The sequence below is a fragment of the Scophthalmus maximus genome, chromosome 9 (genome assembly GCF_022379125.1).
Source record: "Scophthalmus maximus strain ysfricsl-2021 chromosome 9, ASM2237912v1, whole genome shotgun sequence".
Taxonomy (NCBI): Eukaryota; Metazoa; Chordata; class Actinopteri; order Pleuronectiformes; family Scophthalmidae; genus Scophthalmus; species Scophthalmus maximus.
Window position 1 is genome coordinate 16,622,856 of NC_061523.1, and position 14,132 is coordinate 16,636,987.

Genomic DNA, 14,132 nt, shown 5'->3' on the forward strand with positions numbered 1-14,132 from the left:
TGTCTTGCACTCTGGGCAGATCATTATGTGCTTTAACAGGACACATCCTACGTGTCAGTGAACTGTTATTGTTGTAGCTGTTGGTAGCAGCGTTGAAGGGTAAGTTTTAATATTAACCCCCAATGGGAATTTCATTATCAACAAAAATGTAATTTGTGAATGAGAAAAAAACAGAATTCCCAGCCTCTTTCTATGAATAAATTCATAGCATGTCGCACATAGCACATTGAAGTGACAAATAGTTGTGTTAAGTGAGCGTGAATAGCAGATTGTCTGTTTCTGGAAGTTACAAGAAACTGTCACACACAGCTTGTCAGATTAACATTTTCTTTCATTCTTTGAAATGCATCATTTAAGTCGGACCAAAAGAATCGAATGTGACAGCTGAGCTTCACTCATTTTTTTTTTTTTACAAGCTTTAGAGATGTTTCTGTTTGAGGGTGTTGCCATGAGCTTGATTTTTCTCCTTTTTCAAAAGAGATAAAGCTTTGTTCAGCCCAGGTGAATAGACACAAGTGATAGACTGTCCTCTGAATGACTTACATAACCTGTTGTAGAATAATTCATGCTTCTCCAACGAGTCTCTACTGAGCAAATGGCAGAAATTCACTGAAACCACCCACACTCTCAAACAGTATTTTCTTACACAATAGCTACAGATGGCTGATTGGCCTCAGCAATATGCTCGTGGTAATGAATGTTTCTCTTATATATATTCATAATCATTCAATGGTGATTATGATAGACAAAGCACAATGCACTTGCCGTGGTCTGCTTGTTTTGGGGTGTTATCTCAATCTTTCATGAGACGTTAAACCACAACTTGATATAAGACAAGAACAGCACGTCTACATTTTTTTTTACCAGTTGCTTCAAAGTACTGTTTTGCGTCAATAACACAAGCAACACAGCCGGTGGGTGTACGTACAGTGGTTAGTTTTCCTTTACATTTTTATATTAAAAATTGTTTAGAAATTGGAACCAAAATACAACATGAGGACATGGGATTATGCAAAGGAGACTTAGAAAGATAGAAGGAAGCAGCCGTGACTTTTATTGGATCAGAGCCTCATCTAGCTGTCGATCACTGCCAGACAGGCTGTTATAGAGGCAGTCGTCTGCACTTGTCCAGCCGCTGGCATTAAACGCACTCAGACGTTTCCTCTGGACAGCTCTCACCCACAAGGTTAGACAGCTTTGCAGTGAAGCTCTTCTCATTCATATTCTTCTTTCCCTCTGCCCCTCCCATTTCCCAGCATCCCATCTCTCTTGATGATTTCATACCATTTCTGCTCGCTCCCTCTCTCTCTCTCTCTCTCTCTCTATCTATCTCTCTTTCGTTCTTTCCCTCCATTCCGTTTTTCACTCACAACCACCCCCCCGAACTTCTCTTAGCCTGATGAAGTCAGAGTGCAGCTCGGGTACAAACAGCCACTGCGGGCAATCATGTTGATCTCATTACACAGGACTGCAGGGGAAGCTGTCTTAACCAATTTCACAACTATCCTTCCTCACCCCCCGCCCTCCTCTATTTTTCCTAGATAGATCAGGGTCAAGTAAGCAATTACAGGGCCAATTGTCTATGCCAGTCAAATTGCAGAAATAATAATAATAGATGCCGCAAGCCTGGACAGTTTCCAATTAAGCATCAAAGAACAACATGAATGCCCTCTAACTGTTTTCCTCTCAAGTGTAACTTGCTTAATGGTAGTATTAGCCCATAATATATCAATAATTAAGTACATGACTGGAAGGGGCACTGAAATATGCATTATTGTCTTTGTGCACTTAAATTATCTAAAAACTGACCGTGAAGAATCGTACGGAGGTAAATGACACGGAAACAAAGACACCGACAGAGAGACTGTGTATATGGATAATAGACATTATATAGGCTCTATTCCACTGTGTGACTAGCTGGACATAAACGTACACATATTAGCCTAATGTGTCCTTACACATACAGCCGCAAACAGCCACAGTTATTAAAAGTACAGTAGGCTATTCACTTATTATTCAATTCAAAAGAATTCATGAGACATTGAGAGCCCGTAAATTGTGACATTTTTAGTAGAGCCAAAAGCCAGAAGACCCACCCAAAAAAAATTTAATCAATGATCTCAATAAAAACATTTTTTTTCCTCAGTAACATAATGATGGCAAGCTGCTACGAACCAACACGTTATATAAAACTGTAACAGATCAAATGTGTTTAAATGATCCCAATTAAACCCAATGTACCTTGACAAAGTCATTTTGTTTGAGCTTCAGAAGTGCCATTAACAGTGTTGTTGCCATAGAGCTGAGAATCTATACTGCAGCTGACAGAGGCTGCTTCACCGGACCTCAAAACCCATCCACTCTCATCTCTCAGATAAACACAGCTTCATGGCACTGAAAACATCCATCCGTCCAGGCTGTTTCAGGTTTCGACAAAATGTCTTGTCCCCAGTAAACACCAGTGTGAATGGCCTCTTACCGTATGTTGTGGGACTTGCGTTTGATCTCATTCCAGCAGAGGTTCATGTCTCCTGTTTGGTGCGGGCCACCTCCTCTCAGCCTCCGGCACTCGGTCCCGTCCTCCTGCCCCTCACCGTCCACCGTGGACTGGCACGGCACACAGTGGCATCCCGGCCACGAGGGCCGCCCCGCAGCTTAAACACACACACGAACCACAAAGGGAAAATGCAAGATAAGCCCCAGTGAGTAAAGGCAAAAAGCCCAGCAGTTAAATTCTCCTGATTGTTAAGCCAGCCATGGAAATAGAAGGTGCCTGGACTTCACCCACGTTTCATGTAGGTGATGATGCTTCACCTAGACCTAGTTTTTTTTAATTTCAAATTAGTAAAATCACAGACACAGTAAATACCTGTACGTGCTTCCTTCAATAATAAATAGATGAATAAAGAAAAAGAGGAAGAAGAGGAAAATATCAGTGTTTCACCAGAAATCTATTTTTAAGTACAAAAGGAAATCCAGCAGAACACAAAAATGAACAGACAGGACATTCACCAATACCTAAGTGCCTCTTTAAGTCGAGACCTGACTCAGGTCTGGGAGAGAGGGAGCCTTGGAACACATTAATAATCTAATGCAAGACTAGAAAATTTATAGACCATCGAGGGCAGAGCCTCCAACCCATCTGCCACCAAGTGACTGATAGTTAATCAATCACAATCAGTGAAACAATAAATCAGCCAACCGATAACTCTCACACTCTCCTACAGTCACGTGTAGTAAATGTATCTACCTTGTAGAGAGAAAGACTACACAACGTAAGCACATTTTGCGGCAACGCTCAAAAGGTAAAGCAACATAACTTTGTCCTATGAGTAAGATAGAAAACATAAATCACCAGACAGCAGCACTTTTATCCCGTTATTCCATTCCATTAAACTCAAAAGACGAACGCAGATGAAAAGCCTGTTTTTCTCACAGACCTTCTGAGAGAGGGGGCACGTGAGGCGAGACTTGAACATGGTGCAAAACCCCGTGGGGAGGGCAGCCCACACACACACAAACACACAAGCGAACATCACATACACACACAATGTGATAAGTGGCATTCAGGGCAGGAGGTCAGGAGGTGCTCTTCCAGGTTCACAGGCCATGATAAATCTTGTGTTTGGCCACCGGGCTGCCACAGCATTCCTGTCTTTTCTGTTCATTTCACAACCTTTACCTCAGCAGCAGGGCTTCACACACACACACACACACACACACACACACACACACACACACTGTTTGGTCTGAAGGCTCAAATCGTATCTTCCACTGGTCGATCCGTTTTTTTCTCCGCAGTAGGTCACAGGCACAACCTCTGACCTTTGCAGCAGCACTCATCCGTCCAATGTAACAACACACACATAAAATACTCTCAGTCGGATGGTGGAAAACACGAGCAATTAACCGTTAAATGGTTACAGTAGAGCACGTGTTGAGATGTAAGTAGGTTGAATTAAGTTGAAAATCTTGGGGTTTTGGATCATTTCTGGGGGGTAAAAAGATTTTCACATTGTCCATTATAAGCCATGTTGAACTGAAAATGTGTGTTATTTTACCTAAATGGGGAAAAAATATGCAGATTGTTGAAAGAAATATTTTACTGTAAGTATTATTCTGTTACGATAATGCACATTTACCATAAAAGGGCATCTCAGCTTAAAAGGGAAATTTGTTTTTTGGTTTAATTTTTTATTTTTTTTTAATTTCTGGGAGGGAACATTAAAAGATTAACGTGTTTTACACACCACTTCCTTTCGGGTCGTTCTCTCTCTCTCTCTCTCTCAGGTTTAACGAAACAAGGTGTCCAGACTGAACCAGGTATTAGGAACTTTTTCTGCAGTGTCAACATTTGAGTGAACGGCTCCCCAGTGACAGGGAGGGAAAGACTTTCTTTATCTACTTCTTCCTCTTTCTCCTCTGACTTCATTCTTCTCTCTACCTTCCTGACTTGTTCCGTAGACCACCTCACCTCAGATTGCCCCGTTCCCTTTTTTTTAATACTGAATTTCACATGAATCATCACCATCTCGTTCCCACTCCTGTGTCCCGTTATCGCTCCATTTCCTTCCCTCTCTTTTCTTACTCAGACAGCTCCTGTTAGTGCAGGTGAGTCTTGTATGAATCAGCAATATCTGCACATCACTCTCACTCTCTCCTGCTCTCACAGACTCTTTAACTCCGCTGGTAATCAGAGGTCACTTGAGATCAAATATCCCTAAAAAAAATAATAAAGCAAACACATTCACACAGTGTGCAGCAGATTTGATTCACTTCACTGTTTGTGAATAAAACAGGGATGTGGATTCAAACAAGGCAGCAGAAGCCACACATGAGCCAATAAAGTTTAAAAGCAGAATAGCAGCATGTTAGACAACCATCAACCACACAACTGCTAACACCAAGAGAATACCCTGCGGTTGATAGATAGCTCTGAGAGAGGGAACTAGTAAAGAGGGAACCGAGTGACAGACAGCCCTGTCGTCAACCGCAAATTTCTTTTTCCTCTTTAACTATTTCTCAGATACTAACAGAATTTGACATAAAATAACGCATCATTGCACCTGGAAGACTTTTTCAGTCCTCATTTTCGATTGCAAGAGAGAAGTGATGTCTCCAAAACTCATGCAAATGTCTCCATTATATCTGTCTCTTAGACGCAGATCTGCATCCCGCAGGCATGTCAGCCCACAGTGCAAGACATTAGGTGGCTCTGTCTCCCACTTCAAACCTCTGAAACGTGAGCTTAAAGCTCAAGCTTTAAACATTCATTATTTACGTCCCTGATTGGATGTGGCGTTGCTCATGCAGTCAAGCATATGGAACTCCAGAGATGTTGAAAAATACCAGCAAAGATTTCCCCGACATGCCACAAAATGACGCCGACAATACTCCTCTCGCTGCTGTGGCTCCGGCTCTCACTTCCACAAACTCATGACTATTTTTCTATATTAATCCTGCCTTAACACTTCTGCTCAATTATTTGCACAGCACAGAGAGAATATCTGCCTCTTGTCTTTCGTCTGCTCTTTTTTTTTCTGACCGCTCAAGCCAAGGCAACCTGAAAGGACATTTTTCAGACCATGTGTGAATTTTTCATCAAAGGAACTGAAGATTATGAAAGATAGCACACAAAAGCTTTTCTGGATGTCACAGCAAAAGAGAAGAGACAGTTCAATTGTGCAGATGAAGCAGCAGAGGATCAAAGCCGCTGCACCGCTCCACCCATGTCTACACATTGATATTAATCTGAGGGAATCAAAACTGTTTCTCAGATATTCCAGAGATGCAGTAAGATTCATTACTGGAGCTCTGCAGACAAATGCAATTATTTCACAGTGTGCAGTGCCTACCTTGCTAGATAGTACAGACTCGCAGTGACGTTACAAATCCTGTCTCAGCCTCGTGTTGTTAAACCTGTCACAAAGGGCAAATGAGTGTTGACATTATTTATCCTGTCTGTTGGTTGGCTTATCAGAGAATGCTGAGATAAGTTGGGCCTGCAGAGAAGGATAAATGACACAGACGGGCAGAGAGGTGGAGGTAGGGAGGCTGAGGAGGGAGAGATAGACACTGACATATGGAGAGATGAGTGACCTAATGAGCACAGACTTCTCTCTTTGTCAAAGACGTCTCTGTCCTTGTACATTCCTGCTCACACCTACATGCCCCCCTACTCTCTACGGCCAACGGGAAGAAAAGGCCATCTGCCCAATGTCCTTCGACCCACACACGCACTCTGAACGACGCAAGGAAAAAAAACCCAATAGTGATTCTGCAAGGCACATCAGAGAAAAATAAATATAAAATAAATTCTCATATTCCGACAGCAGAGGCTTTCATTCCTACAGTATGTTCCCACATTATACAGTGAAACAGATGGAGTGCAAAAGGTCAAAGCCACAGGACAATGAAAGAATAACTGCAAGGCAGGAAGCGTTCTGTTAACAGATTTTTAAAAATGAAGAGCAAATAGAAATCTTTTTTTGGGGGGGGGTGAAATAGAAGTTATCGCTATATTGGCATGAATCCAGTGAGGCAAATTTTTGATTGGTGTTATAGGTATATATAAGTAAAATAGATCTAAATTGACTTCTTGTGCTGTCTACTGTTGTAGTCTGAAAGTTAATTCAAGGAATCGATCACTGTCAAATGTGAAATGGACACAATCTCCCCTTTGTTCCAGAGTTATGGTGTTGAATAGTGGCCAGGAAAGTGTTGTCTGGAGGACTTATGATTTCACAGTGATGTTGACCTTTTGGATATAAAATGTCAGCAAGTCATAATTTTTCCCCAGACAGACATTTGTGCGAGTTATGGCCAAAAAAATGTTTTGTGCGGTCACAGTGTCCTTGACCATTGACCAACAAAACCAAATTAGTTCATCCTTGAGTAAAAACAGGTGTTTGTACCAAATAAATTGACTAAAGGCATTTCTGAGATACTGCGTTTATCCGAATGGGGCGTATTGATGGACAACTCCCAAAAAAGAACACCAGCCCAGAGGAATAAAAATGACCACTCGTTATGTGATATGGTCAGATGAGTCATCTCTCACCATGTTCTCGACAAGCTTCCACCAGACAGAGAAGCTGCCAGAAAAAGAAGCTTCAATGAGAGAAGAAGCTGGCACAAGAGAAGCTGCCACACTGTGTGTATGTGTATGTGTGTGTGTGTGTGTGTGTGTGTGTGTGTGTGTGTGTGTGTGTGTGTGTGTGTGTGTGTGTGTGTGTGTGTGTGTTGGATGACCCAGGGTGGCAGAGATGCGTGCCACGTACAACTATGGAGGATGCATAAAATGAAAATATACGTTTTTAGGGACACAGAGGGTTATCCATCCATCCATCAATCCATCTACAGCAGATTTATGTATCGCAGCTGACAGGATTTGGTCTTGCATGAGTTGTAAGGAATTCAAGTGGGGTTTTTTCATCTCAATTGCCTATTTTATGTTGCTTCTTTTGAAGGTTTGAAGAGGCCTAAAGTGGAGAAAGTATAACACCTTTTCATGAAAAAAACCATAATTTGTGTATCATGCATCAATGTTATTGTTTAATTGATATTAAAATGTACATCAGCTGTGACAGACACAGTGATTGTTCTGACATTGAAACAATCCAATTCTGTAATTGCGACCACACCATTCTGTCAGCAGGCTGAAGCCAGCGACAATTTGTCATGCTTTTACACCCACAATTACAGCACTCTATAGAAGTGATAAAGCCATTATGCAGCGTCTAAGAGAACTGGCAGGCGCTGATACGGACGCCCAGAACTCAGCGACTGGGCTTCACTGAATGTGTCAAACACCAATTTAACTTCAACAAATAAACGCCAAGCCAAAAATGACTCAGAGTATCGGTGTCCAAGAGGCCTGCTGGTAAATGAATACAAGCCGGCGCAAGTGAACTCATGCATTTCTGTGAATGTGTGTGTGTGTGTGTATGTGTGTGTGTGTCTGTGTGTGCGCGTGTGTTTGTGTCACGATTTGTTTCTGCTGCAAGCTCTTGGCTTTGTGCCTGAACAGGGTTAGCGGAGGTTGGACCACTGCCTCCTTGCTGGTATGTCCCTCTGTCCCACAGCTCCCTATCATCTACCAGTCACGAGAGAAAGAGGAACACACACACACACACACACACACACACACACACACACCCTACAGCTCTCAGCAGGATGAGTGAGCTGAGTTTCCCACCACAGCTGCAACTGTCACACACTGCTGGAGGAGCTCCAATGACACAGCACACAGAGGTATTCACATTGGCAGTCTTGAATATCATCTATTAAATAGTTGACACACACACAAACACACACACCAGCTATAGTCCTACCCCTCCCCTCCCCTCCCCTGCTGGGCACCAGCAGCAGTCAGAAACATCCCCACACTTACCCCAAGCTTGACTCCTTTTGTCTGCAGACATGCGACGCAGTGATTTGTGATATGAAGCAGCCACCTCAAACGGCGTGAGCAACGAGACACTTTCACGTCGCATTCCTCCTCCTCCCTAAAATCTTCCTCCTGTATTCCCATCACGACTGCACATCGTCATGCTCGCAGTGTTTTGCCCTCCAACCAGATATTTCATTACTCTTTGCACTTTATTGTCTTTTCAATGCCAAAGTAATTTCCCTCTGGAGAAAACATGTTATCCATACACACTTATTTATATTTACATGCTCTCATTCCTTGCTGTTGTTGTTGTTTTTGTTGTTGTTTGTGTTGTTGTTGTTGTTGTTGTTGTTGCTGCTGCTGCTGCTGCTGTTCTTTTTTGCCCTGAAAAGATGGCACTGAACAGCTCAGCTCAGCTGACACTAACATCATCTTTCCAGGGGTTGGAAGTAGGGAAGTGTTATTTGAATTGGATACTCAATATGATTCTGGCATCAGGTGAGTGATGGTTATGATAACTACATGAGGAGTGTGTGTGTTCTTCGACAGCAGCAGTGAAGCATCAACTGACTGTCGGAAAATATCCTTCTGTAATATTTCATTTTAATTTTGTGGTCATGCATGAAGCAATATAGCCATACAGCAGATTCACAGAACAGAACAATGAGCCAAAAGGCACCACCTACGTAAGAAGGGAAATTAATTCTGTCAGTTTGACACAACAAGTCACACAAGTAGTGGTATTTGTTCCACTGTTCATATAAATCTACTGATAACACCAATCTAGCTGGCTAGTGCTACTGGCTTCTCATTAAAGCTCCAAACATTTTCTAATGATGATTTTTTGAACAGGAGAGTTTCAAGCGCATTTAAGTGCTTCAAATGTCAGTAGCCTAACATCAATCAATCAATCAATCAAAATGTATTTAAAATGTAAAATCACCATTAGACATGGCCCTCGATGCACTAAACAATTAAAGGAACACATGAAATAACAGACAGCAATAAGACGATTGAACAACATTAAAACTGTTATTAAAAAAAAAGAAGTGATGATGTTCTATGGTCGGCTATAATATAATGAGTTGAGGTGGGTTTTCAATCTAGATTTAAAATGTTCTACAGAATACGCTCCTTCGACATATAATGGGAGGCTATTCCAGAGATGAGGTGTATGGAATGAAAAAGCTCTGTGCAAAACATGCACAAAAAAATGGACCTTACGTCAGGTAACTTTCAAGATGCTGCCACCCATTTATAGAAAACTATTTGATTTGTCTCTGAAAACAGGCTGAATTACTCTGAATACACTGACAGATGTGTTTTTTTCACAAGCTTGTTTGAATAAAACAAGACTTTTAAGGCTCAATAGCGAACAAAAATGTCTTGGTGAGATGGAAATATTTTTCCAGTGTGCCGTGAAAGGTCTTTGTTTGAAACAGTTCCCCCAACAGGAGATACATCACAAGCAAATGTCCACTTTACTTTGGTTGATGCCACTGGAAGAGACAGCATCCTAATGAGCTTGTTGTGAACCCTTTCCATTTTTATTTTACACAGTCACTACAGATGCTCTTGCCATCTTTCTTTTTTTTTTTGCTTCAAGAAAATGAATTTTACAGCTGTGCAACCTTAATGAAAGATGGAAAACTTCAGCAATTTCACATATGGGTTATTTTACCATAATGTATTTCAATCAATTTCAGTGTGTGAGTTTCATATGTCATCTGTTCAATTATGTTCATAACTAATGAGCAGAGCATAATGGAGTTATAGATTTAAGGAGCTGTTTTACGTCTTGTATGACAGTCGAGATATTTCATTTTGTATCAAAATTTTGCTATATAACAGTGCTTGAAAATGGCAAGGAGATATGCATCAAAGTTACAAATTAAACCCAGAAGACCACAGGGCTTGAAATTACCAGTGAAGAAATATGAAAATTAACTGAGCTCATTTTAGGGATCTTAGAGCTCATTACTTAAGCAAAAGCAAAAACGGTGATTAACTTCACAGATTGGGTTACTTTTCTCGGGTGAAAGACTTTGAGCACACCTAAAGTAAATGTGAGTGAGCAGACTGAAAATTACATGGTCTGAAAAAAAAGCAGAGGAAAAGCTTTGCGACCGAGCAGACAGTTTTGAAAAAAGGAAAAAAGAAATCCAATTCAAAAACACTGCAATATCCAGTCCACTGTAACCTGAATGAAGGTCCCAAAAATATCATTTTCAGAGTTGTAAGCCCCGTAAAAGAAAGTGTTTAGTAATGCAATGTTGTGCCTTGGCTGTTCGCAATGCTTCTGGTCTACGGTGGTGTAATATATTCAGAGTGTGACAAGGCAACTGGCAAAGAACTACAGCATAGCAACAAAGCATAGCGCCACTAAAGAGGATTTAGAGCATATCAGTCCGTATCTTAAACAGATTATTTAGTAAATCCTTTGTAACTATATCAAAAGGCATTTTAGGGATTAGCCGAGACAAAAAAAATGTATTAATCTCAAAGGAGGTCATATTGTGGACCCGGTTGCATTTTTGAGTGCCGCACGATAAAATGTGAAACTGCGCACAGTCAATAAATTGAGACAGACCTTGTGTTGGAAATACCCATTTGCCAACAAGTGCATCTGTTAAGACTTAATTACAAAAAATTAACACAAAGAAATACCCGTACCGCCTTACAATTACTGTGTAAGCAACGCTGATTAAAAGTAATCCCTGTCGCTGCTTCCTAACACAGTAATGTGTGGAGAGGAAAGGCTTGGTTTAGAAAGTAGGCAATTAACCAAACCCCAGTTGAAATCCTTGCTAATCAAGACGAGATCCTTCCACTGCAAAGACTGGGAGATGAAATATTCTGTTGGGGAAGAAAAAGAGTCGGCTGAAGTTGGAACAAAAAGATGCTTTTTTTTTTTCTTTCTGGTAGATTCTCTCTTTTATAAGTTTTCTGTTCACTCACTCACTTTTGCTTCCACTGTCTCCCTACAACAATGTTTTTTCATCATGCCACATGTACAGTATATTGTACCATAACTGAATTGATTTCAGCAAATTTTTCTACTTTACCTGTAAAAATGCAACAAATGAAAATGATAACGCAAAAAGGAAAACGCAACTGAAAGATAGCAACATCATATCTGAATTTCTGGACTTGCTTACACAGGTGCATTTACTGAAATATCACTGTGCAAATAAAATGCAATGGCTGTGACTCACGGGCTGAATAAAACAGGACTATTCCACCATATTTGGTCCTGAAGCATCAGGTGTTATTAGACTAAAATAATCAGTCCATCCAGACAAAAAGTCACAAGTTACTGGAATTACTTTAGTGATGGCACGGCAGCCAGCAACGCATAAAAATAATGCAAGTTAAAAGCCAGGGGTGCTGTTATAGCCGTGTGTGGCATTTGAGATTAATCGTGCATCTATTAAACAGCTGGCATTCTCTTGCACTGGCACTGCGCTAACATGAAGGTTTTCTAATCCAAGATTTAAATGATTAGAATAACACTCTAAATGCAAAAAAGAGACTAATTTCATAAAAACATTTTGCTTTAATTTTCACAGGGCACAGTAGGCGCTGCTGACCTAGTCTGATTGTATACACACCATTTAGCATTTGTTTCCCAGTAAATGTGTTGCCACTGTTTTCCCCAATAACAGCTTTGTTGACTTGGTAAAATACAAATTGGGCTCAGCTTAAAAAATATAAATTGACAAACATGAACTTACTTTATTGATCCTGGAATATTGGCATTACAATCAGCTAGAAAGAGCCCAGTAATGACATTATTCAGCTTAATTTCAACTGCTAAGCTTTCTTTCTCTCTTGTTGTACATCTTATGGGGATGTAGTGTCCTGGCATGAATACGTTTTTTGTGTTACTGGACTAATGGATTTTGTGGTGTCTGAACTTTCTTTGTTGTTTGTAATCACTACCATTGACATTGTTGTCTAATATTGTTTTTATATTTCACAACCGCATCCAAAAAGCAAAGTCTTACCTGGAAGTGTGTTTAGGCTGTGCACATGCACGTACAGTAGTGAAGACAGAGAGATTGACAAGGAGGCAGTCTATAAATGTTAAAAAAAACAATTACATCTCATTTCAAGAACTGTGAAATTACCTTTTAAAAAATGGACAAAATGCCCTGAGAGATGTTATCATAAGACGGTATGATTAGTGAATATCCACAGCAACTGCGCATCGGATGCTGGTGTGTGCTAATGATAAATATGAGCTGAAATAAAAAGCAGCAGAAAACAACAGGGAAAAGCACCTTAATGGATTCAACACTCCACTGAGGCTCATTTAAAAGCCCAAATCTCATTAAAACAGCAAGAAAAGGGCTTTTGACAGGGGACGGTGTGACATCTGGCTCTCTGCTCGACTGTCCACATTCACTGGTCTGTCAACCTTGTCACTTCCTATTTGCTGAGGGAGCCATAGAGATTCCAGGAGATGGGAATCTGGTTGACAGCTTGGTGTCCATTAAAAAGGTGACACTGAATTCCACAGAATATCTGCAGCCGACAGTGTGAGCTGCAGCTACAGCATCAATCAGAGTTTGACTGAGAAAGAGTAGCACTGAGGAGCAGTGCCAAACAGAGGAGGAGATGCGGAACACACAGGAGACATACAGAGCAAACAAACATTACAAACAGAAATAGGAAATGCAACATTAATGCTTTGCCTGTGTCACAAAACACTGGGACATTAACTCCATGGCTGACTAACTATGTAATTGGAACAGGCACAAATCCAGCGTGAAAGCAGCTGTTTTTGTAAACAGGGTCATGTCTGTTTTTGTCTCAGTGAACACAAATACATTTATTTTAAAAAATGTTTCAAAAATAATTAGCATCCACCAAAACCGCATGGACTAAAAGGAAATCACTGGGATGATATTAGGACAATTAATTCGCACCAGTGTAAGTGCAAAGAGCTTAAATTTTAATTTCCATTCCTCAAAACCTAACAAAAATAGCAAGTCAGATGTGAATAAAATCAATGCCCGGGCACTGAAGAGTATGTTGTCGAGTAGTAATAAGTGGATCACAGGTGTGGAAAAAGAAAAGGAGAGATTAATTTGTTTCCATTAGAGTAAGCTAATGAAGAGCTAATGAGGGTGGAGAGATTTTTTGCATTAACATACCCTCGCTTTATTCAAGGACTACTCAAACGAACTCCTGAGAGTCTACTCGGAGGAGAGTAAATCCTGTTTTAGACCCACACAACATTTGCTGTTCATCATTACACACAGGACAGGGTTGCAAATCTGGTTGGGAAAGAAAACGCTGAGTTGGCCTTGCAAACACATTGCCAAACAAAATGCCCTCTCAGTGAAGGACAGTGGGCAGAGAGCTGCACTGGAAAGAACCGACCTGACATTTGAGCAATATACTGTTGCATGAAGAGTAAACTATGAATAAATAATTTCAACTTACTTTGGTAAGTTTGGCACTTAAAGACAGTCTAGTCCTGTCACAAAGAAGCCCACAGGTCGTCTGTGCAAGATGCTTATTACAACCCACAGTTATGTTTTATTGTTCGGTGACCTCCAGCAGCCGCGTATGACAGGAGACAAAGGACGAAGTTAGTTGACGCAGTATAAAGAGCAATAAAGTGGTCAACACAACACAGGACCTTTTCAGAGGAGACTGCTGTCTGAAATTTGAAATCAATAGTCTGCTTTGTCCATGACAGTTCCACAACCTTAACTGCGGGGAAGCTGTA

General features: G+C 40.8%; 1 protein-coding gene across 2 annotated transcripts in view; it reads right to left on the reverse strand.

The window, feature by feature from the left end:
* The window catches only part of drp2 (dystrophin related protein 2), a 63,114-nt gene extending 57,075 nt beyond the window's left edge, over window positions 1-6,039 (reverse strand). Inside the window, exons 1-2 of one of the 2 annotated variants that reach the window (XM_047334464.1) lie at window positions 5,856-6,039; window positions 2,480-2,654 (exon numbers count right to left, since the gene is read on the reverse strand). In XM_047334464.1, the coding sequence (XP_047190420.1) occupies window positions 2,480-2,526 (47 nt within the window). In that variant the 5' untranslated portion in view covers window positions 2,527-2,654; window positions 5,856-6,039. The remainder of the gene's footprint in view (window positions 1-2,479; window positions 2,655-5,855) is intronic. The other variant, XM_035650347.2, reaches the window with a different exon arrangement.
* Between the last annotated feature and the right edge of the window lie 8,093 nt (window positions 6,040-14,132).